Source organism: Camelus dromedarius, chromosome 16 (genome assembly GCF_036321535.1).
Source record: "Camelus dromedarius isolate mCamDro1 chromosome 16, mCamDro1.pat, whole genome shotgun sequence".
NCBI classification, from domain to species: domain Eukaryota; kingdom Metazoa; phylum Chordata; class Mammalia; order Artiodactyla; family Camelidae; genus Camelus; species Camelus dromedarius.
Window position 1 is genome coordinate 11461288 of NC_087451.1, and position 25029 is coordinate 11486316.

The 25029-nt window shown below is 37.2% G+C and overlaps 1 protein-coding gene across 1 annotated transcript in view; it reads left to right on the plus strand.

Moving 5' to 3' along the window:
• Positions 1-25029, plus strand: part of PPM1E (protein phosphatase, Mg2+/Mn2+ dependent 1E) — a 127973-nt gene that overhangs the window by 98161 nt on the left and 4783 nt on the right. The window contains exons 2-6 of the mRNA XM_031468041.2: positions 9192-9310; positions 15209-15408; positions 19549-19737; positions 22138-22281; positions 22521-22614. Coding sequence (XP_031323901.1) covers positions 9192-9310; positions 15209-15408; positions 19549-19737; positions 22138-22281; positions 22521-22614 — 746 coding nt within the window. The remainder of the gene's footprint in view (positions 1-9191; positions 9311-15208; positions 15409-19548; positions 19738-22137; positions 22282-22520; positions 22615-25029) is intronic.

Below are 25029 nucleotides of genomic sequence, written 5' to 3' on the forward strand. Positions count from 1 at the left end.
GTAACGTCTAGACTGCTGTTCACAGAAAATTTAGGATACTGTTGGCTTTGCTTGAATATCAACCTGGTCAGTGTGAACAAATGACTGTTAAGATTACACTGACAGCAACCAGAGGGAATGAGATTTCTGTTATAAGAACCCCAAACCCAGAACTTCAGGAACTAGTCATTTGGTAGGTAACATTATTTATATTCAGAAAACCTAAGAGAATCTGTGATGTGTGGGCATTACAATCAGCTGACTCCAGGTGGCATTCCTAGAGGTTGCTATAGAAAGAAAAGAAAATAGCTTAAAGAGGAAAAAATTGAGCCCTGATTTTTAACTCCATTTGGTCCACTAAGAAAAAGAATACCAAGCCTGGTGGAGAATTTGCCTTTATTTTTAAATTAATGTGTTATTCTAGATTTAGAATACATATGAGTAACTTGGGGGAGGGGATTGATCAGAAATTCAACATTTACGTCTCGTCACCCTAGCAAGGACATACTGAGTAGGTAGCATCATCGTAATACGTGGGCTGAGATGAAGCTGCTCCAGACGAGTATCTCTCAAAGTTAATTGATGGAAACTTCCCACCTCCAAGAATTTCTATAACCTTAGCAATGCTGTGCCAAGACTGCTGAAACACAGCTGTGGGTGCTGTGCCGACGCCCACGTTGCCAGTGTCAGGAAGGATGTACTTTTAAACCTCTAATTTATCTAATAACGTCTTTAGTGATTTGTGTAGGTTTGTCATTATAAGGAAAATGCTTCCTGGCTTGGTTTATAACAAGAATTCAGTCTGTAGTCTTAAAATGTGTATTCACATGCATGTGGAAGATACTAACAAGTCAACTTAGAAAAAAGACCTGACTAAAATACTATCCCGTCCATCTAACAGACCTTATGCACCCATGATATTTGTATATGAATGCAAATTAAGTGTTTTTATGCTAGACTAATCTACTTATCTATTGGTTTCTGCTTCATACCAAGATGGCAGGCAGTATGTAGTGCTGAAAGGGTCAGATTTCGTAGTCAGTTCCAATCTAACTCCTTTCCTTTTCTCTAATGGAAAAATAGGATCTGATTCATGTCAGCCTACAGAGGGGAGAAAGAATAATAAGCCCTTGTAAACATTTTTTAAAAGGTACGAAATTGTACTCTCTTGTTTGAAATATAAAGCTTCATAACCAGTTGGTAACGATATTATTTTATCTGGTGTTTATGGTATAGACATGTCTCTTTAAGAAAACAAGCTATACAAAATCTGAGGAATTCTTTCCTAACTGGTGGATTCACTGCAAGAATTGATTACGTTTATCAATGTAAATATACATTCAGCTTTTAAGAAGACACCTAGTTCGTTAAGCAGAGTATCCCCATATTGCTTACAAAAGGAATATATAGAGTTTATTTCCATTCTGCTGGTAAATATAAAATATTTGTTTGGATCTGAAGTGTGTTAATTTATACCTTTAAACTGTGTTTGTCCCATCTTTGAAATTCAAAACCTTATTGGAATAGAATCATAGAATTAGAATTTTAAACTGGAAGAGACTTGAGTTATTTTATTTCAATTTCTTTAGTTTTCCCATTGAGAAAACTGAAGTCCAGAGAGTTTAAGCATCTTTTCTAAGGTTACCCAGCTAGCATTAGAACCCAGCTTTCTAACTCCTATTTCTGCTATAACCTCCTGTCTCAAACAAGTTAGCTGAATAGCAATTAAATGATAAGTTGGCAGAAATTTTAGGTCTCCTTTGTGTGCAACTGTTTATGTCCAGGCTTCAGAGTTAGTAGTGATCCCTGATTATTCTTCCTCATTTAAAAAAAAATCCTTGCAAGCACTGTAGGTGAAAGTCATGCTAGGGATTCTCCTATGACTTGCCCCCATTATGAAATCTAAAGAAATCTACAGCATAAGAAATGAACATACTCAGTACTGAAGTTTTGCTTCTCTATGCTGATCCACTAATTATGATAATGATTTGAGTAGTTCCCATAATGATTTTCTTAGTCCATTTGGGCTGCTTTAACAAATTACCATAGACTGGAAGGTTTATAAACAACAGAAATTTATTTCTCACAGTTCTGAAGGCTAGGAAGTCCAAAATCAAAGCACTGGTAGATTTGGTGTCTAGTGAGGGCATGTTTTCTGGCTTACAGATAACTGTCTTATCCTTGTGTCCTCACCTGGTGGAAGGGCCAAGAGAGCTCTCTGGGGTCGTTTTCCTAAGGGCACTAATCCCATTCATGAGGGCTCCACTCTCATCACCTAATCATCTCCCAAAGGCTCCATCTCCAAATACCATGACATGGGGGGTTAGAATTTCAACATATGAATTTAGGGGAGGGGCAGAAACTTTTAATCCATAACAGTTACTTAACATCTGCTTCATCCTTTTTTTTTTTTTTTTTGGTTCATCCTTAAATACTGCTCCCAGATATACTGTATTGCTTTTTAAATTTGGAAAAGACTGATTTAAAATAAAACAACATTAAATAATGTGTATAAACATTGATGAGTACTAAACTGTTGAAGGTCACTAGAATACAGATGTATTTTTATGATTCAAAATCTTCCACCAAGCATGTTTTGGGCTTTGGTTATTTCTGAAATAGAATTGAGGGCTCAAGATTGACCTACCCAGATAAATATTCTGAGGATAAAGATGACACTAGCCAATACGAGCAGCAGGGAAGAACAGTCAGAACATTCATGAAAATGGGGTATATTCTGTGTGTCTGAAGAACTCCTATTGTTAGCTTTGTTTACAGAGTTCAGTTAATGAACCTTAGTAGAGCTGGATTTCTGTTTCACAATATATAGTGTTGAGAAAGTCAGTATATGCAGAAATCCAAATGTGCATTCATGTATTCATTAGCATATAGCTTTGATGAAGTGGAATATTTTATTTATGTGACCAAACTTAAACATGAAAACTAACTGGACCCCTAATTAATGATATTTCAACATTGTTCAAAAGCTGTTTATGCATACAGTTTATATTTGGCTTAGACATAAACTAGACAAGGATTTTATTTTTATCTATGAATATATAAAGTCTGTACTTTGATTCCAAAAACAAACAAGAAAATAACAAATTTGTATGTATGAAAACACATTTCCTTTTGTTCTCAGGATGCAAATTGCTTGAAGATAGGAATGGTAAGCACTTTAGAAATATCTGTTAATATATGTAAATAGCAAAGGAGTGTTTTTGGACTATATTTGAAGGGCCTAACAAGATTAATTTGATTTTAAAAGAGCAGTCCCCCACAATGACACACACTGCAAAAATTAAAAAATAACAAATCATATTTCATATTCTACTGCAGCAGTGTTCTCAACATAATAGTATTTGTAACCCCACTTCTCCAGGCTGCCATGATTATCGGTCCTCCTCTGATATTTGCTATGCAATACATTTGCCAAACTTTAAAACTTTAAAACCTTCTGTATAAGGATCTTTCAAGCATTGTATGAGAAATGATGAAAGAAAGCAGTTTGCCATGTTATTATCATGTTAGTCGCTCTCAGTAATTCTCTTCAAAATGACAAGCTTTAATGATAGGCTTTTATTTGAGTCGTATTAAATATTCTCTGATGTGACTATGTTTTAAAATGTATTTGCAATTCTGATTTTTCAGAAATAATCACTTTCAATTCAGAGTCAAAACGGTAAGAACTTATTCATGCTAAGTGTTACAGCTTTCTGACATGTAGGAATAGCTGATGTGGGTGAGGTGTCTAGCTTGATGTTTTATATCTAGCTATTAGTCACCTAATCCTTCTCCCTACTTCACTGAAAATATTTTCATTCTGTCTGACAAAAAGTAAAAAATTACATTAACTGTGACTAAAAATGTGTTGCAGATGACACATTAATGGGACTTATGGTTCTTGCCTTATTCTCTAAAGTTTTTATATTCTTACCTTTGGTGAACCTAGATCCAGATAGTTTAATAATTACACAAGAGATACCCTTTTTGGGGGGGAATGCTAGGAAACAAGATTACAATAAAGGTTTTCAGATATTTTTTAAATATAAATTTTAAAACAGCAATGGGATCAAGTAAATGTTATAACTATATACTAAAAGTCCACTTAGGCAAACTATCTGGATGTGTCCAGTTAATCAAGTAAAAGCGTGACAGAAGGTAAAGACAAGCCATGCTGACAGAGTTTAGGTCCGTGAAGAAAGACTTTGACTCATCAAGAAGAATTCAATTAACTTAGCGTGAAATGAGAAATAGTAATTGTTTATAAAGCATTTTGATTTCAAGGGATGCCATAAATTTATTTTATAATTGTTAAAGGGCAGTGGCTTTCAATTTTTTTTTCTATCATGATCAGGATTCAGTATATACTTACATATATATCTGGAATATTTAGCCTTACCTCATGTACCCTATTTACTTTTTTTTTTAATGGTGATCACGATTCATAAATTGATTTAATTATCCACTAATGGCCCATAACCTATAATTTGAAAATATTGATGAATGATAAAGATAATTTTCTAAGTTTTTTTTCCTTGAGGACATTGCCATTTTATCTGTTACTAAACCACTCACTTTCTTGGTCCCACCTAAACCTTGTTATCACAAAAATCTGCAGCTTCGAAATTGTACACACAAGCATTCTGTTCTCAGACTACAACATTCTGTCCTTTTAGTTTATATGCCCAAGTACTCCCGCTGTAATTCTTTAATTACACTTATACCACATTGATTTGCAACTCATGTCTGTTTCTTTCTTCGCCAACTTAGAGTCCATGGTCTAACATTGTAATCATATCCTCAACTTCCATGTCTCTGCTTTATAGTACTCACCTTGCAAAACTTCAAATCTTGATGAACTAGACAATTATTTTAATTTACCTATATTGTTGCACATGAACGTAGATGGAGAAAATCATATACACAGAAAGACTAATTTAATTTAAAAATTGTCTCAAGCTTCAAATAATCCCTTAGCATTGTCTGACAGTCTTACTACTGTCTGATAGGACTATTTCATATCTACTTTCTCTTCATCCCTCCTCCCCCACATGCTTTCAACCCTCACCACCCAGTTGATGATCTAACCCAGTGGTTTTCAAAATGTGGTCCCCATACCACCAGTGTAAACATCATCTGGGAACATGTTAGAAATGAAAATTCTCAGACTCTGGGCCTACTGAGTCAGAAACTGAGGATGGAGACCAGAAATCTGTGTTTTAACAACCCCTATAGGTGATTCTGATGCGTGTACAAGTTTGAGAACTGCTGATCTAGCCTCATACTTCATTGAGAAGCTGTTCTCTAGAATGTAAGCTCCAAAGACGGGGGTTTTGTCTTTTATGGTCATATATATATATATATCCTGAGCACTAGAACAGTGCCTGTAACACGATGAGCCTCAATAAGTTATTGTTGAATCAAACCATTAGATGAGAATTCTCTTGTTTTCCTACTAAGAAATCTGGAAACCTACCTGCACCTGTATCCTTTTTCTTCCTTCCTTTTCCTATCAAAGGTTAGTATTTCCATATATGGATTGGATCTTATCCCTTCTTTCTTTCTCAAGCATTTGGCTCCTTTGGCCATCCCCTCTCTCCCATGTGATCTATCAATCTCTCACTATTAGATGATTTCATTTAGTATACAGTCCAATTTGATACCATTCTAAAACAACAAACTTCCCTGGTCCCTACATCCCCTTTCAGATACTGCCCCATTTTCCTTCACTGCCATACCTCCTTGCCTCCCATTTACTAACTCATTCTAATCTGATTTTCATTTCCACTGTTCAGTGGTTCTTGACAAAGTCAATGGCTTTTTAAAAATCTTCACTGAGATATAATTCACATACCATCAAAGTTGCCCATTTAAAGCGTACGATGGTTTTAGTATATTCAGAATTGTTTAACCATCACTATAATCTAAGATTTAGAGTATTTTTACTTACCCCCAAAAGAAACGCCCCTGCTCACCTCACCCCTGGGCACAGCACAAGGCTGCCACTACTCTACTGTTTCTATAGATTTGCTAATTCTGAACCTCGCATATAAATGGAATCGTACAATATGTGGTCTTTTGTGACTAGCTTCTGTCATCTACCATAATGTCTTCAAGTCTTATCCATGTTTTTGTATATATCAATATTCTTTTATGGCTGAATAATATTCCTTTATATGAATATACTGCCTTGTATTTATCCATAATCCATTGATGGACATATGGTTGGTTCTACTTTTGGCTATTATGAGTAATACTATGAACATTCATGTACAAGTTTTTGTGTGGATGTATAGTTTTATTTCTCTTGGATATGCACCTATGAGTGGAATTGCTAGGCCAATCCAGTGTTATGTGTAAGATTTTAAGGACTGCCAAAGCTGCTCCACCATTTCACATTCCCACCAGAGATCTATGAGAGTTCCCAATTTTTCCACGTAGTTGCCAACACTTGTTACACTACCTGTCTTTTTGATTATAGTCATCCTGTGGGTTTGAAATAGTATCTCATTGTGGTTTTGATTAGCATTTCCTTAATGACTAATGATGTTGAACATCTTTTCATGTGTTTATTGGCCATTTGTATATCTTCTTTGGAGAAACACCCCTTTTCCACTTTAAAATTGGGTTTTCTTTTTATTATGAAGTTATAAGAGTTCTTTATACCAGATACCAGTTCCTCATCAGATATATGCAGATATTTCTACTGTTCTGTGAGTTGTGTTTTTACTTTCTTGATTTGTGGCATGAAAGTTTTAAATTCTGATGTAGTTCAATTTAACTCTTTTTTTTCTTTTGTTGCTTGTATTTTTGGTTGTCATATTTAGGAAAACTGTTGCCTAGTCCAAGGTCATGACATTTTACTTCTATGTTTTCTTTCAAGATTTTTATAGTTTTAGCTCACATTTAGGTCCTTGATCCATTTTGAGTAAATTTTTGTGAATGGTGTAAGGAAAGAGGGTAACTTGTTTATTTTGTGTGTAGATAGCCAGTTATCCCAGCATCATTTGTGGAAAAGACTCTTCTTTCTCCTTTGAATTGCCTTGGCACTCAGTCAATGATTTACATGTTACTAAATTCAATATCTAAATTTTCTCTTATCTTATTTGACTTCTCAGCAGTATTGACACATTCCCTCCTTCAAATTGACCATTGGACCAGTTGACCATTCCCTCCTTCAAATATTCTACTCTCTTGGTTCTCCTTTTACTTATCTTGCTATTTCTTTTCAGTATTTAATGTTCTTCTCTTCTACCAAGCTTCTGGATGTTGGGTTTTCAGTTATGGCTGTGTAACAAATTGTACAGAACTTAGTGGCATAAAACAATCATTTATTATGCTCACAGTTTCTTTGGGCCAGGAACTCCAACTGAGTAAAGCAGGGTCAGCTTGTCTCTGTCTCATGATGTCTGGGGCCTCAGCAGGAAGACTCAGACTGGGACTGGTATCATCTGAAGGCCTGTGCCGTTACATGTCAAGCAGATGATAATAGCTATTGACTGGGAACCTCATTTGACACCCACATGAGCCTGTCCATGTCCCAGGGGGAGGAGATGGGGGGACAAGGGAGAGGAAAAGGAGGAAGGGGAGGAAGAGAGAAGAGAAAGCCAGGGGGGTGCTATGTAGTCTCAGAAATCACACAGCATCACTTTTGCCACTTCTGTTTTCATCTCATTCACATTCGAAGAAGGGGAAACAGATTCTGTCTCTTCATGTGGAATGGTAAGTTTCTTAAAGAGCATGTGGGAAAACAGTCTGCCACAGTCTCTTCTGGCCACACAATTCACATCTTTCCTACATGCAGAATACCCCTCAGTCTCCCAGTTTCATCCCTTAATGACAGCAGGTTCATGCTTGAGGTTCAGGATGTCAGTGAGGTTTGGTCCAGATAAGATTCCTCGGGTTTAATTTCTTGATGACAGCTCCTTCAGCATAGTTCCATTTGATTTGAAAACTTGGGAACTAAAGAGGCAAATTATCTACCCGCTTCCCCACTACTACCCAACGTACAATGGTGAGCAATAAGATAATCTTCCTATTTCAAAAGGGGGAAAATAGGAGGCATATAGGCACTGGTCCATAGCAATTCTCTTTTTATGTTTTCTCTATGCGCTCTATTCTATTTCTATAGTTTGAAATACTGTTCATACATTCATAGCATCCAAATTTCCTAACATCTCTGAGCTCCACACTAACATATCTAGTTAACCATTCGACATCTTCACTAGGATATCGTACAGATTTTTCCAAGTTAACATGGCTAAAATGAACTCTTGTTTTCTGCTTTACCCCTTTGCCTCCACAAACTTGTCCTTTTCCTGATTTTTCCATCTCGGTGAATGGTGGCCATCATTCATTCACCTAATTGCTCAGACCAAAGCCCAGGACTCAGCCTTTTTTTCTCTCTTTCACCTCTACATTCAGTAATCAGCGAGTTCTATATTTTCTTTCTCCAAAATATACTCACTTTTTTTCATCTCACCTGGATTACAGCAAGCTCCTTATTGGTCATTCTCCTTCATCCTTGCTCCCTTCCAATTTCCTTTGAAAAGTAATTAATTAATATGTCTGGTTATGACACTCTCTTGCTCACAATCTTCCATGTTTTCCCACTGCGTTTTGAGTAAAATCCGAATTCCTTACCATGGTCTAAAAGATCCATATAACTGGCCTATTCCTGTTCCTCTGACCTTATTCCCCACCTCCTTCCCCCTTACCCACTGTACTTAATCTTTGGGCTTCTTTCAGTTCCTCAAACATACCGAGCTCTCAGAAAGGGTCTGTACACATGCTAAGTCTCTGCCTGGAATATTTTCTCCCAACTTGCCACCCCTACAGGCCTGAGGCATGGCATTCCTGACTGTTCTAGTAGGTACTCCCCTTTATTGTTCTCTATCCTGTTTGTTTCCTTTATAAAGCTTATCCCAATTTTAAGTCATATCTTATTTGTTTACTTATTTATCATGTGTCCCTAACCAGGCTGTCAGCCCCACCAGATCAGGGGCCATGTCCGTGTTATTCACAAGTACATACCCAGTGTCTGGGCAGAGTGCCAAGCACATAACATGGTCTCAACAAACAGGCACTGAATATTGTTTAAAGGTATAATTTTATTTGAGACAGTATGTTAATAATAATAAGTAATTATTAATGTTAAATGTGATGATTCCTACTTCTTACTGAAATAGCCTTTTATTTTTCTCTTTCAGTAACTGCCCTTCCTTTTTGGCTGCTGCTTTAGCCAGAGCCACATCAGACGAAGTCCTTCAGAGTGATCTTTCTGCACATTATATTCCAAAGGAAATGGATGGCACAGAAGGGACTGTGGGTGAGGACCTTTCAACATTGTTTGTTTAAAGTATTAAAATCTTTTCATGTGTAGTGATCCACAGAAAATGTCTGCAAAATACTATATCTGGTCATGTTTACCTACTACTTGATTTTACAGCAGTAAGCAAGAGAAAAAAAAAACGGAAAAAATATTTTTTCAAGCTAATCAATAAAAGTAGGGAAAAGGAGGGGAAAAATACAGGCATATTTTGAAACCATGTGAAGGTAACTGGAACAAGAGATTATCCTAACAATATATTATCATAAATAATATCTAGATAAATGGAAAGAATAAAGTGAGAAATGTGAAGACACAACTTCACATGAGTAAGAGAGGGGAAGGAGACTTTGAGAAAACCTATTTAAAATGTTAGCTTATCTTTAAGAAGTTAAGTAAAAAAATCAGGGAAGAATTCTAGAAATCAGTTGTAACAAAACTCATTAATTAAATTTTTATCTGCCAAGCAATAAAGCTCTTTACGACAAGTATGTGACATGTGATTTAAGTGCATAGATAATTGTACATCTTTTTTCCAGGTAAATTGTGAGGCTTTATTTATTAATGAAGGCATATTTATTAATGTTTTAAGCTTATACATATTTGACAGATTCTAAAAAATACTGATTTTTGCAAAAATTAGGGAATTGCTACTCAAAATTGAGGAATTTCAATGTTTCATTCTACTTGTTTTATTTTAAGCATTGCCTTTAAATGTGGTACGTAAGGAGCAAAGCATGTATTAATGGATCAGAGCTAGATCCCAGAGAATGTGAGGCAGATATAAAAGTAAACATCCTTGTTCTTCCTTTCTCTCTCAGATCATTTTTGATAGAAATTTGGCAAGGAAGGAATTCCTCTGCTTGTTTTTACTGAGAGTAATTGATTCGCTTGGAACCAAATTGTTCCAGAGTCAAGTTGGATGGAATTCCTGCTACAAAGCATTGGTCTTTCCTCTGGTACTGATGCATGAAATAAAAGCCCTGTAATGAAAAGATGAGGGAGATTAAATTCTGCTTCACTGCAGCCAGGGTGATGGCTGACTCAGCTCTAGCTCAGCACAGTGACATTAATGACTGATGAGTAATTTACAGCTGTGAGGGGGTGGACTGCTACTTTGGACAATTTTCTCCTTTTCGCACCTATTTTATTTTATTTTATTTTATTTTATTTATTGTATTGTATTTTAATTTATTTTATTTTTTCATTTCAAGCAGCAATTATATATATAATGATGTTCTTACACCACTTCCTGCAGAAGTGGCAAGAGTGAAGTGTTGCCCTATGTGCCTATTTTGAAAGAATTTTCTGAACCCCTATCAGCTAGCAAAAGTGAAATGAAGGGTTTTCCTTTTGGTGGATATCATTGGTCATTCTGATTTTACATTTTTCCAAGAGAGAATCCAGTAATGTCTCCATGCCATTGCTGTGATTCAGAATGATCTATTATAATTCTTAACTATTTGCAAATCCTTAATCTGTTTAACCCAAATCACTCAGCGTGAACTATGCTAGGAGAATGTCTACAGGGCGTATTGTGTTTATCCACACATCAGAGTGGGAAGTGAGCATACTGAATAAGGTCTGCTGTCATTGTCCTAAAGGCACTGAAGTCCTTACTGAAATGTCTTTTGTCTCTCCTCTTAGGTGTTTCCAGAAACAGACTTAAAGAAAAAAAAATCCTTCAAGTTCTTTTTATGTTTAAGTCATCCCTAATAGGATGTTTGTTAAACAACCTTGCATATCTGTTGGCAGATATAAGTTCTGTCCAGACAACCTAAAATCAATTTGAAATGTCCTGTAAAAGTTAAAAATAAGGTGAAAATGATCACTAACACAGAGGAAATTAAAAGAATTATGAAAACTTTGTGTAAATTATGAAAACTCTGGTTTTTTTCCTAGAAATATACAAATTACCAAAACTGTACCTAAGAATAGAAAGAGATTGAGAAGATTGTCAAGGAGCTATCTTCCTAAAAGGACAAGGAGTAGGTGATTCTGCAGGTGAACATTTACAGTCAATGACAGATAATTCCAATGCTTTTTAAAATGAATTATCCAGTTGCATAGAAAGGGATGGAAAATTTGCGTAGCATAACACTGATAGCAGAACTTGCCCAAGACAAAACTAAAATAAGAAATGAGAGATCAGTGTTAGTAATCAATGTAAAAAAAATCTTAAGTAAAATATTTGTATGCTGAGTACAACAATTAATTCATTTGATGAGTATTTTATTGAGGGCCTACCATATGCTTAGCACTGGGCTGGAGAAACAGCAGTGAAAAAACCAAAAATATTGGGAAGTTTATTAGCATAATTTGTATTTATTAATAGGTCAAAAGAAAAAAAAAACCAGAGTAATCTCTAAAGATGCCCAAAGAAGCATTTGATAAAATTCAATATTCACTCGTAATTTTAAATATGTACTTAATAAAGTAGAACTAGATTACATCTTGGACACTGTAGGACAAAATCTGGCTCATACCAAAAATCTAACATTTATGCTTAAAGTATACTCAAGAATTTTTTAGTTGCAAGTGGCCGTTAACACAATTCAAACTGGCTTCAGTACAACAGCATTGGCTACCCTTCAAGGTAAGAGCTGTGCCGCTAGATTCAAGGCTCCACATGATGACATTAGGACCTGGCATTGCTCCAGCTCTCAGCTGCACTCTCTTTGATTCTGATTTTATTTACAGGCTCCATGTGGTGGCAAAATGACTGCTAAGAGCACCAGATCTCCATCTGCCCAGGTTCAAATCAAGCAGGAAAATAAGAGTGATTTTATTCAGTTGCTCTTATGTAAATCACAGGATTCACTCTAATCAGCCTGACTGGGGTTATTTCCCATTCCTGAACCAATAACTATGGCCAGAGGAATGTGATTCTCTAACTGGCTAGACCTGAATCACATGTTTTACCCCTAGTGCACATGGACTGAGAATAGAGAAGAAAATGTTCCTGGTAGAAAGAGGAATGTTTGCTAGGTGGCAAATAACACATTAAAGCAAAGTTCTGACTCAAAACAGCAAATAAATAAAATAACTAGGAATAAATTCAGTAAGAAGTAAGAAGGACCTGTTTTAAGACTCTATTGAGCAACATTAAAAGGATTTAAATTAATGGCACAATATAACCTGTTCCTGGATAAGACTTAGTATGAAAAAGAAGTCAATTTTTTCCAAATTACTCTATAAATTCAATGTGATCCCAAGCACAGTGGCAACAGATTTCCCCCCCTTGAACTTGGCAAAATAATTAGTTCATCTGGAAGAATAAACATATCAAACTACCCAAGTGAACATCTTTTAAAGTTAAGAATAATAGGAAAATTAGTCCTCCTTTTATATTAAAACATGTTATAAACTTATACTAATTTTTAAAGAAATGGCACCATTGTAGAAATAGTTGGAGAGATCAGTGACGCAGAATAAACACTCAAGAAGCATACAGATGTTTTAATATTTTAGTCATTATTTAATTTATTTAAGTTTTCATATTCATTTATTCTATAAACATCTAACAAGCTCCTGCTATCTGCTGGGTCCTGTACTCTGACTAATCAGGGACAATTAAGACACAGTCTCTAACTGCAGTCTGATCTGGGGAAAGTAGAACATGGGTGTGAGTCAGATAGGCCTGGGATTGACAACGGTATTACCTGTTTGTGAAATGTTCCAGAGATACAGAATGTAGCAAATACCCAATAAATGTTACCTATTGTCACAAAATGTGGGAAGAGCTATAGTAGATGGTGTGAACAAAGTGTAATGGGAACATCAGGGAAGGAACTCCTGGGAAGGGGTAGGGAACGGGTCCAGTGGTTACTAAAATGTCTACACCAGTGTTGTCCAGCAGACAACACACTAATGGAAATGTTCTCTCTCTGCACTGTCCAACGTGGTAGCCAGTGGCCGTGTATAGTTATTTTGTACTTGAAAGATGGTTAATGTGACCAAAAAACTGAATTTTAATTTTATTTAATTTTAACTAATTTAAAGTTAAATTGCCACATGTGGTTAGTAAGCTACCCTATTGGACAGTACAGGCCTATATAATAAGAGTGATATAAAAAGTATTCAAGCCGGAGAATGATACAATGTTTTATATCATTATCTGGGAATCTGGGAACTATCCTGATAGTTAATATCAGTTATTTGTTTCACTCCACCCCATGCTCCCTCAGAGCTTCTGAATTCACTTACTGTTTTGCAGTCCTCTGTTCTGATTGGGTCGAATGCACACCCAAATGTAGGGTCTGCATTTGGGGGAATATGCTGCTGCAAAGACCAGATGGGGTGGAGTTATACAAACAGGGAATTGCCGGCTGAAAGAGACAGTCTCTGGCAACTGGTGCTTTAAAAAAAAAAAAGATTGGAGTTGCTAAAAATGATGAAAATGTTGGGTTGTCTATTGGCCTCAGTTTTTCCCCCATACACACCTCCTCAGGTTGTATTTGCTCTTTGAACTTCTTTTCTCTTGCAAATGTACCCTTGATTTTTAATTATATAAAAATGTCAAAGGGGACAAAGTCACAAACAGGGTTTGCCACCCTGTATTACGTGAATGAGGAAAAAAAAGCAACGAAAACCTTGCGATCAGCTTTCTGAATACAGCAATTAAAAAAAAGAGTTTTGAATAAGAAAACAGGTAAATGTAGTTACAGATTAAGGTAACAGCAAGGTAAGGAATAAAAAATGGGAACCTAAGTTCCTAGGCCAGTCTAGAACACACACTCTCTCCTTTGAGATTTGTGTTCTAGATCAGAAGAGGCATGTGCAGCCATTGCCCATCTGGCACACATTTTCTCAGGCTGTCAAGCTACATTGGATTTAGTAAAATAAAAAAATTTTTTTTCTCTGAGAATTCTTAATTTTTCACTTGGGATGTAGGAGGAACCTCTAAAACACTGGCCTGAGACAACCTAATCTTCCCTTGGTTATTTCAAAGCTGCAGCTTGAGTACAGGACAACTTGAGTGGAAGACGACGTGAGACAGAATCTCTTCAGTACTACTCAGTGCTGCTTAAAAGGCTTACACATCTGTCTAGCCACCGAGGGATGCAAGACAGCCGCAGAAGTCGGCTCGTCTGCTCCACTTAATAGGTCAAGTAGTAGACTTAATAGTCCAGGGTGAGGAATGCTCTGATGGGCACCTCCTTTTTTCTGTCTAGGGTTACACACGTGGACAGAATTTAAGCACATTTTCCTTAGAGAAATATAAAACTTTTAGACTCACTTGTTAACCTATGGTCTAAACTATTTAAGCTACTGCCTAAAACTTTAATTAAAAAAATCAAATAACAAGAATACATAATGTAGTTCTGAATTATGACCAGTCATAGGGAAGAAAAGCTAGGGAACTGGAGGGAGGTGAAGGAAGAGGTCAGCAGAAAAGAGACTAAGACGAATGGTAATCAAAGTAAACTCTTCTTACTCCTGTAGCCTGCAAATAAATGCTCTGTATTCATAAGCCTTTCATTTTCCAATTAGTTGGATAACCACTGCTCATATTTCAGTCATTCTTCTAAGCATAGGGGGCCTGGGTCTCCAGATGACAACCATGGCAGCCAAACAAAAGCACTCTGAACTAGGTAGCAGTGGCCAGAGCACTTCCCAGGCTGGAAGAAGTCCAGCCTAGGGAAACGTCCAGCCTGGTCGGAGGTTTTCTCCTTGTGACAGAAGGACATCTTAGAGGCAGCTGCTAGTGGATGATTTTCTACTAGATGGGGTGTCATTTTCTCTCTTCAGAAGCAACACATCCTTTCTCTTGAGAAGGAATTTCCTCTATTCAGGAGGAGTTTGACTAAGGTGACCTACTTCTGTCTTTACCAAGCGGGCAAGTGAAAAGCAGTTTTACAAGACTCTTCATTGGGGGTTTCTGTGTTTCTTTCACAGAGATTGAGACAGTGAAACTGGCCCGTTCTGTCTTCAGCAAACTACACGAGGTTTGCTGCAGCTGGGTGAAAGACTTCCCTCTCCGCAGGAGACCCCAGCTTTATTATGAGACGTCAATCCACGCCATCAAAAACATGCGCAGGAAAATGGAGGACAAACACGTCTGCATTCCCGACTTTAATATGCTCTTCAACCTAGAGGTAAAGGGCGCTTCTGAAGAGTCAGTAAGATTCTTAAAAACAAAACAAAACAAAACAAAACACTATCACGGACCTGTTTTCTAACAGGAGAATTTCCAATATGCTCTAAAAATACCTTGGATAGGCTGGAATAGGACTAAGGGCAAAATGGCACAAATTTGCTGTCTTTAGACAAAAGAAAAGGAATATTTATTTTATGTTATTTTGAATAGGTAATGCATTCACATGGTTTGTAGTCAGAAAATACCAATCTGTCTCTTATCCTTGCCTCTCAGACACTTCAGTTCCCCTCCATGGAGGCCAGCAAAGTTACCAGTCCTTGCGTAACCTTCCAGAGACATTTTATAAACATACAAACAAAAAAGAAAACTGTTATATCTCAATAAAGCAGTTTTTATTTTAAAGAAACTATTTCTGTAGTATAACCCAATATTGTCTATTAAGTTCCCACATTACTCTGTTGCTGAAGCAACACAAAACACAAACATAAAAGAATGAATTTGAGACTGAGACAGTTTTCTGATTTCATGTGACTTTCTTTTTTAAATCTTGGTTTCTGAGATAGGAAAGTAGCTGGAGTTACATTTCATGAATCTCTGTGACTGACAAATTGGATCATATGAGCCTTGTCAACTTAATAACCATTTTCTTGTTATCTTCCTCTTCTTTTTCTTTTATGTTAATGCAAACAGAGGTAGGTTTGTTTCCTTTGCCTGTCACTTGCCTCTTTTCTTCACTCAAGTCCATAACTTAAAAATTACAATGTAGTGAATTATACAAAGCATGCTGTTTCCTTCATTTAGGAGCTAAATTTAAATTTTAGCTGACTGTTATGATCTGATAAGCAGTGATGGTGGGCAGGTAATTGGTGCTTACGTTACAAGGTAGATCAGCTGATACTACACCATGCAAGTGTAACCCCAAAGGCCTCAGTGTGATCAACAGTCCTTAAATCACTGCACCCACTGGAAGGTTACACTCAGGTTCGAGGGCATCACTGCAGTTTGTTGATCTGGTTGGTTTTCATTTTGCCTCAGAAGCAACCCAAAGGCCTAACTGAGAAAGGAGCACCTTGCTATCAATGCAGCAGGCTTTGAGGTCAATTTGGCAACATATACTTAGAACCTTATAAATTTTCACACCCTCTGATTTAATAATTATACCTTTAATTTTGTATTACAAGGAAACAGAAATGCAGAAAATTGTTATGTATGTTTTATTTGACAAGTGTTTTACACAACATTGTCAATAAAAAACCGGAAATGATCAAATCATTACAAATAGGAAATGATAACTATGATCTGCTCATAGGCTGTGTAGTACATATCCATTTAAAATAATGTCTGAGTAATCCCTAGTTACATCGGGGAGATGCAGTGATAGGGTAAATGACAAAAAGCAGGATATAAAATTTTATGTACATCATGATTCTTATTCTATTAAAAATTTGTATGTATAGAAAAAAGACTGTCTGTCCATGGTGGGATTGTAGATATTTATCTCCTTCTGTACACTTCTTTACTAGTCCGAATAAACATATATTGTCTTTATAACAGGGGGGCACAGCAGTATTTTCTTTTTTTAAGAGATCCACTTGGCTCCTTTCTGTTTCTTCTGATAGCATATTGTTTAAGAATCTCCAACCAGTCTCACATTGTTTAAAGTTATATTCTCATGCCTGCATAAAGCTGTTACTGCCCCCTTCCTCTCTGCAATGATCCCACAGCAGCTCACTCATCATTGAAAAACTGCTTGGATATGCTATTTTTCCATTTTACCCTTAGCCTGCCAATTGAATTGTTTAAAAATGACTGCATTAAAAAAAATCTATTTATTTATTTTAAATAAAAAATTTTTATTGAGGTATATTGATATACAATATTAGTTTCAAACATACAACATGTAAGTTAAAAATATTATAGATTATACTCCATTTAAAGTTATTATATTGGCTATATTCCCCGTACTACATAATACATCCTTGTAGCTTATTTATTTTATACATAGTAGTTTGTGCCTTTTAATCCCCTTATTTTACCCCTCCCCCTTCCCTCTCCTCACTGGTAACCACTAGTTTGTTGCCTATTCTGTGAGCCTGTTTCCATTTTGTTATATTCATTTGTTTTATCTTTTAGATTCCACGTGATAACATACATATTTTCTCTCATTTATTTCACTAAGCATAATACCCTCCAGGTCCATCCACACTGTTACAAATGGCAAAATTTCACCTTTTTTTTTTATGGCCAAGTAATACGCCGTTGTGTGTGTGTGTATGATATCTTCTTTATTCATTCATCTGTTGATGGACACTTGGGTTGTTTCCATGTCTTGGCTATTGTAAAAGGTACTGCCATGAACATTGAGGTGCCTCTATCTTTTTGAATTAGTGTTTTTGCTTTTTCTGGATATATATCCAGGAGTGGAATTGTTGGGTCATATGGTAGTTCTATTTTTAGTTTTTTGAGGAACCTCTATTCTGTTTTCCATAGTGGCTGCACCAATTTACATTCCCATCAACAGTGTATAAGGGTTCTCTTTTTTTTCCCACATTCTCGCCAACATTTGTTATTTGTAGAATTTCTGGTGATAGCCATTCTGACAGGTGTGAGGTGATATCTCATAGTTACTATTTGCATTTCTCTAATAATTAGTGATGTTGAGCATTTTTTCATATGCCTGTTATTCGTCTGTGTATCTTTGGAAAAATGTCTACTTAGGTCTTCTGCCCATTTTTTGATTGGGTTGTTTTTTTGATGTTGTGTTGTATGAACTATTTGTTTTGGATATCAACCCCTTGTTGAAAAATGAGTATTTCTTTAGTACAAGGTAGAAATTCTACATGTCAAGACTTTTTTTCTAAAGAGTTCTGTTTATCAGTATCATCTTTAATGACATTATAGGTGGTATTGATTAAGTTGCTAAATTAACTAGCTGTAATAGCTGTATTAGATAAAGATTTCATGATATTAGGGTGTTATCATTACTTTATGGACACTTATATTTGGTACTTTAGTAAATGTAGTATATCCTTTAAAAAGAACTTTTTCCCGATGCAATTATACCTGTTGTCTTGGTAGTCCTTCCAAAGCCCCGTGACATAGCAACTCATCCCTACCTAATAGGTGAGAAAACAAGTACAAGAAAATTATATGATTTACTTTGTATATTTTATTTACTTTGAATGACAGGGCCTGGACTCATCTGAGCTCTCTGAACCCAAGGAAGAAATCAAAGCTTGCAAATGAAACTCATTACGTAGTGTTGCCTAAAAGGAACCCAGGATTCAGTAAGAGTTCAGGGAGTTACAGATCTCTCAAGTGAGCTGGATCTGAGATTTAAACACTTGAAAAGAAAGGAAAAACTAAGTACTTAATGGGTTAAATGTCATCTTGTGATTAGGCTTCCTTTGTCAAGACAAAGGACAGGTTTGGAAGACCCTGGCAGTTGCCTTAGGGCTTCAAGCAGTGGGTGAGCAAGGAAATGTGAAGCTACATCTTAAATTAGGGGACAAGGTACAGGGCATATAGACATCTGTCATAGCTCAAGTTTGGCTAACCAATTGAGAGACAGTGTTATTTATGGTGAGAATACAGTGTGACCGTGGATGATTTATGAAGGTCATACTATAGAAGTATGTGTATGCTCTCATTATCTCTGTGCATTTTAAACAATCTAATTTAATTGGCTTTATGCTTGGAAGGCCAATTATTCCTGTTGTTCTGTTTCTAATTTTATTAAAATACTTTTATTTTGGAAAAAAAATCCTCAATCCAGAATAGCCTTTGCTCAATTTCTTCTCATACCTTTCCTCCCCCTCCCCACAACTTGTAACAGCAAGCTTGAAGCAAATGTAAGTGGGTGGTTTCCACAGTACAAGACAACAGCTTTCATAGTGAGAGAGGGCACTTCAGCCCGAGCTAATTGGGCATGATGTGTTCCAGCGTTCTGGTGTGTAAACACAGATGCCCTGATACTGCAGGTATTTTAGCAGTTGATCAGGCATGTCAGAAAAAGGAAACATTCAGTCTCCTTATCTAGGTGACAAATGTCGTGGAGGATGGGCAGTAGTGCAGGGGGTTGGCTCATCTGCGTTACGCTGTACCTAACACCCTTAACTGTTCGTGTTTCCACTGACAGGACCAGGAAGAACAAGCTTACTTTGCAGTGTTTGATGGCCATGGGGGCGTGGACGCGGCCATCTATGCTTCCATTCACCTGCACGTTAACTTAGTACGCCAGGAGATGTTCCCCCATGATCCTGCTGAGGCCCTGTGCCGGGCCTTCCGGGTCACTGACGAGCGGTTTGTACAGAAAGCAGCCAGGGAGGTATGCCATTTTCTCATCCGTTCCGGTCATGAATGCACTGGCTGAGCTCAACTGATTCGGTGGTTAAAGGGCTACTTTGGATTGTGTCTCCTGGGGTAGGCATTATTTAAAGCTCTCATCCAAACTATATTCTTGACACACAGTATTGGGTTCTGTCGTCGTTCTAACTCCCTTTTTAGTAATAGACTTAGTGGGGTGCTATCATGTACTGTATAGAAATTCCAAGCTGTAATTTTTCTAGGAAGCCAGTCCACTGCTGGATTTGGCAGGTGAGTTTTATCTTATTCACCATTGCCTGTCAGGTTCACACCAGGACCATCTCTTTAAGCAGACTTTTGCTGACAAAAATCTAGATGTGGTGATTAAAACAATGATCTAAAAAAGAAACAGAAGCTGGGATTTCTCCCATACATTTGGTTCTAAATTGGTTGGCAGTGTTTTGCTGTGTATCTCTTGAGGAAAATCTTGCTTGCAGAGAGTGAATCCTTAGATGATCCTTAAACTGATTTTTTTTTTTTTTTAGACAGGAAGAAAAGTCAGAGCTCATGTCCTAGTTTCTTAAGGTTAATCAGACCTAACGTTTTACTCTGAATGAATGACAGGGGCTCTATATTAAGATCTAGAAGTAAAAACTTTAATCTAATTATCATTCCGGGCATTGGAACATAATTAACTACAGTACTCTATATTCATTTCTAACTGGGGACCAACAGAAAGAGAATAATTTTTAACTTTAAAAGTAATTGCAGAATTATATACACACAGAAAATAAGACTCCTGCCCTATGATTTAAACATTAACTCTTTTTGAAATGGACTTGGAGAGAGAAGGGTGATCATTTAATCCATTTCTTTGATCTCATGGTTATGCTATACAGCAATAGTGGGGTTTGGAATTAATGAAGCAATAATTCAGAACTACTTGGTGTTGAGCAAAGGAAATATTCTGTATTTCCCCACCTGACACCCCCCCCCAGGTTTAGATTAAGATGGAAATCCAACAACAGTAACCACTAAGGTCTGCACTGAGAGGTGGGGCTAGAAAACAAAATACAGCTGTTGACCTCAGACCTTGCCAGTCCCTTGAGGGCGGGCACTGCTTGGCTCTGCCTGCCTCGGAGCTGCTGGCTGTCACCATCCTGACTGAGGACAAGTCCTGGCCTCTGAGAGGTGATCTGTAATCATCAACGTGAAACTAAAGAGAGTAACTGTCTTCATCCTCTGTTCTGTCCCTTTCCCTCTGTGTCCTCAAAATCAAAGCTTTTTTTTCTGACCATGTTCACCTGATTTGCTTTGCCAATGATCCCAGTGTCTCTCGGGCTCGCCAGCAGCTCTCCTGAATAATTTAGGATTGTCTCAGCAGTTGCTTTTCTCCTCCTTGTGCTTCCGTGTGCTGCTGACTGCTGGGAAGCAAGCAGCTCTTCCCGTTGTGAGGCAGCCCTGCCTCCTGTTCTCTCCAGGGCATGTGCGCTGAGTGTCTTTATCATGTGTTGCAGGGGACTGAGGTTTTGAACATTCTGTGTAGGAAGACAATTTATTGGTGGGTGAGGATTTATAACAAACTTTCCCTATACAGGGAAAATGAGAAGTTGTTTTCTCATTGGATACAAGGGGCCTTCTACCACCCTTGACGCATTGGTTCTAATTTAGGCCAAGTCCTTAGTAACAGAAAGTCATACTCGTTTGGTGGTGACTCACGTCAAATGGAGACGTCATTTTAGTCCAGCAGTATCAAGAGCATGAAGTACAGTGATACTGAGCTACTGTGGTGAAATTTCAGGCTGTTAGTTTCTTATAGAACGTTCCAAAAGCAAAGGCCCCTAAAATTATTGTAGGAGTTTTTTGTTTTTGTTTCTTAAAGGTATAAACAACTTAGCACTCCAGGGAATGTATGTTATCTCTTGGCTCCTATCTTAATATCCCAAGTATGGAAGCATTTGTTGTGTGTCAGTCAGATGCTTTGTATGTTACTTTGTGAAGCTAGGACTCAACCCCTGATTAGGTCAGTAACAAAACAGAGACCAGAATATGGAAATCTTTTAAGGGTTGATAAAATGGTTTAGCACTGGACTAGGAGGAAGAATTTCAGTTCTATACGAATCAGTTACCTGCCCTTGGACAAGTCACATAACCTGCCATAGTTTTCTGACCTGCATATAAAATGGAATTGATAATCATCCCTGCCTTGCATATCACAGATAAAATGGGTCTGTGTTTGTGTGCACATATAAATACATACAAACACCTGAAAAAGCACCGAGAAATAGAAATTGCTATTTGTGAAATTGAGTTCTTAGTAGTCTAGCTTTCCACTGAAATGTCTGTATTACCTATAAATTGCTTCTCAATGAGAATTAGATGTCTGCTTATTTTTACTGACTTTTTTAAAATTTATTTTCAGAGTTTAAGATGTGGGACCACAGGAGTGGTGACGTTTATCAGAGGCAACATGCTTCATGTGGCCTGGGTGGGTGATTCCCAGGTTATGCTTGTGAGAAAGGGCCAAGCTGTTGAACTAATGAAGCCACACAAACCGGACAGAGAGGTAAGTATGGTCTGTTCTGTTAAGGTGCATGCCACAAAGGCAGTTTTCTCATTACTAATTTCACTTAATTATTCTAATTATCACCAGTTACTCAGCAACCATGCCCAACTTCCAAAGGAAAACTAAAGAGAACCCTTCCCGGGAAGCTGATGAGTATCGTTATCTGTTGCGTACTGTTAAGGTAGATGAATAAATCCTGAACCCAATTATTTGCTTCTTTCTCTTGCATTGCTGTGTAGGATGAAAAGCAGCGAATTGAGGCCCTTGGAGGTTGTGTAGTCTGGTTTGGTGCCTGGAGGGTGAATGGAAGTTTGTCGGTCTCCAGAGCTATTGGTAGGAAAAACCAATTAATTTTTGTCTCTCCAAACTGTCCTCTTCTAGCACATTGTCTTATATTAATCTGATACAACAAGGGAACCTGAGATAATAACTTACATTTTCAGAGTGTTTAGTAATGTATAAAATAACAATCAGATAATCCCTCTTTTAATTATTTAATTAACCTACTCATATAAATTCCATTATTAAAAGGGAAAGTATATTAAGAAATACAGAATTTACTAGTTTCTGTCTTTTTTTTTTTTTTTTTAATAGAATCCTTTAAATCTTTGGTTCACAAATCTGCTTAAAACCATAGTGATCCTCATTCTTCATTCCATTTTGGGTCATATTTAGCTTTTAATAGTATTTTCCAGAAAAATGGAAGTCCCCCATATTTTTTTACCTTATATCTTTAATTTTTTCAATTAATTCTAAAGTGTAATAAAGAACAGAGAATAAATTCATCGGAAAAACATGCTCTTTAGATGAAAATAATTTTTACTGTATTAAAATGAGAAAACTAATTATACTGTATGTGGAATGTATGTATGTTGTCAGATAACCCTGGGGTTTCAAAGAATCTGCCTCCCTGGGAACTAAATTCTTCAAAAGAAGGGGAGTCAATGAAACTCTTTATCTAAAATTTATAGAGTAAACAGCTAAGTTGACTGGACAAAATGCAAGGGTGTAAGTTCAAAAAACTGAGCTATAGTCCTGTTGCTGTCTGTTTCACTTTGGTGCCTGAGTTTATTATTTTAGGCATCATGGCTTAGCTTCACTTTCTGTTTTTTAGAAAGAATATATCAGTGTGTGTCTCTGTGGGTGACATGCATATATACTGCAGTTGTTTGTCACTGCCTCCTAGGTAATGGAGTAGTTTGACATAGTGATAAACATGGATAAATGGAATTGACATCTAATCCCCAAAGTTTGCTTATCATTACCAAAAAATTCCAGAACATTAACAAAATTTCAAAGGACTGATTTACTTTCACCCCTGATATGATTTCCCTCCCACTCCTTGGGAAGGTGCTGGCAAGCTGTGAAGTGGCCCAAATGTGAGCAGAAGGCTGAGAGAGAAAGAGGAAGCTCAAAGATTCTGCAAATACCACCTGAGAAATGGAGAGTTGGCTTTACCTTAGACTGAGGGGGTTATTAGGGACTCTGGAATAAGGCCAAAAGGGGGCAATTTCTGATTTCTAAAACACACCCTCATATAGAATTATTTTTGACAACTCCAGCCAAAGACCAATTCTCTTGATCTTACTGTCTTTGTCAAGAGTATTGAGAGGTATTTTTAATGCTTGGTATAGAATCAACTTTACTAGCGAATACTTGCCTTTTCTTGTTTCTAAAAATATGACACACGGGGAAACTAAAGCAGGGAAGGAATGTCCTTGAATAAATGACAACCTAAGAGAGAACAAGGCCGACTTCAGAGAGGAAGTGACTTCTGAGTTGCACATGGAGGACAGTGTTTAGAGGACATGAAGGTGTAGGGAGTACAAACACATGGGCATCTACAGGGCCCGTCTTGTTCTAGGAACAGTGACAAGCAGCGGAGGCCAGGGCAGAGGGTGGGAGTGCTACGAGATAAGTGTTGGCAACAGACTATGAAGGAGCTTAAATGCCAGGCTAAGTAGTCCGGACTTTATCAGGTGAATAAGCAGAGGCCCACAAGGACAGGCTTGTATTTATAAATATCTGTAATGACCATGGAAGACAAACTAGAGTAGAAAGCCTTGATGAGAGATCATTCAGGAGGCTGTTTTGTTAGAGATGAGGACAGCTGAGAAGGGATACAGAGGAGGGTATAAATCGACGAGACAGAACTGACACTGTGGGGGAAGAGGAATGTTAACTTCCAGGTTTCTGACTTACGTGACTCAGAAGGTGATAAAACATTTGCAATAAAGCAGCAGCAGTGGTTTGGGGGGCAGGGAGGAGGGCAGCAATGAGTTCATTTTGCATGTATTTTATATTCTAGGTACCTATGGGATGTCTTAGAAGACACAATTTATATGCAGTTGGAAATACAGATCTGGAGCTTAGCAGAGAGCTCTGAGTTGGACAGATTTGGGAATTTATCCCATTTTGGCAATAATATTAGCACCCTGTGAAGTGATTTTATACACACACACACGAGTTGAAACTATAGGCCTGGATGACATTACCCAGGAACATGTAATGTGAAGCGAGACCAAGGATGAGCCTCCTTACTTACTTACGGTAGAATAACATGAAGTCGTGCTCTCTGGGTCTGTTCTCTTGGCTCTGCACTTTACCAGCTGCAGGCCCTGGGAAATTTACTTAACTTCTCTGTGTCTATTTGTTCCTTTGTAAAGTGGGAATAGTAGCAGTACCTAATTCATAGAGTTTTTGTACTAAATGACATATAATACAGGCACCACACTTAGAACCCTGCCT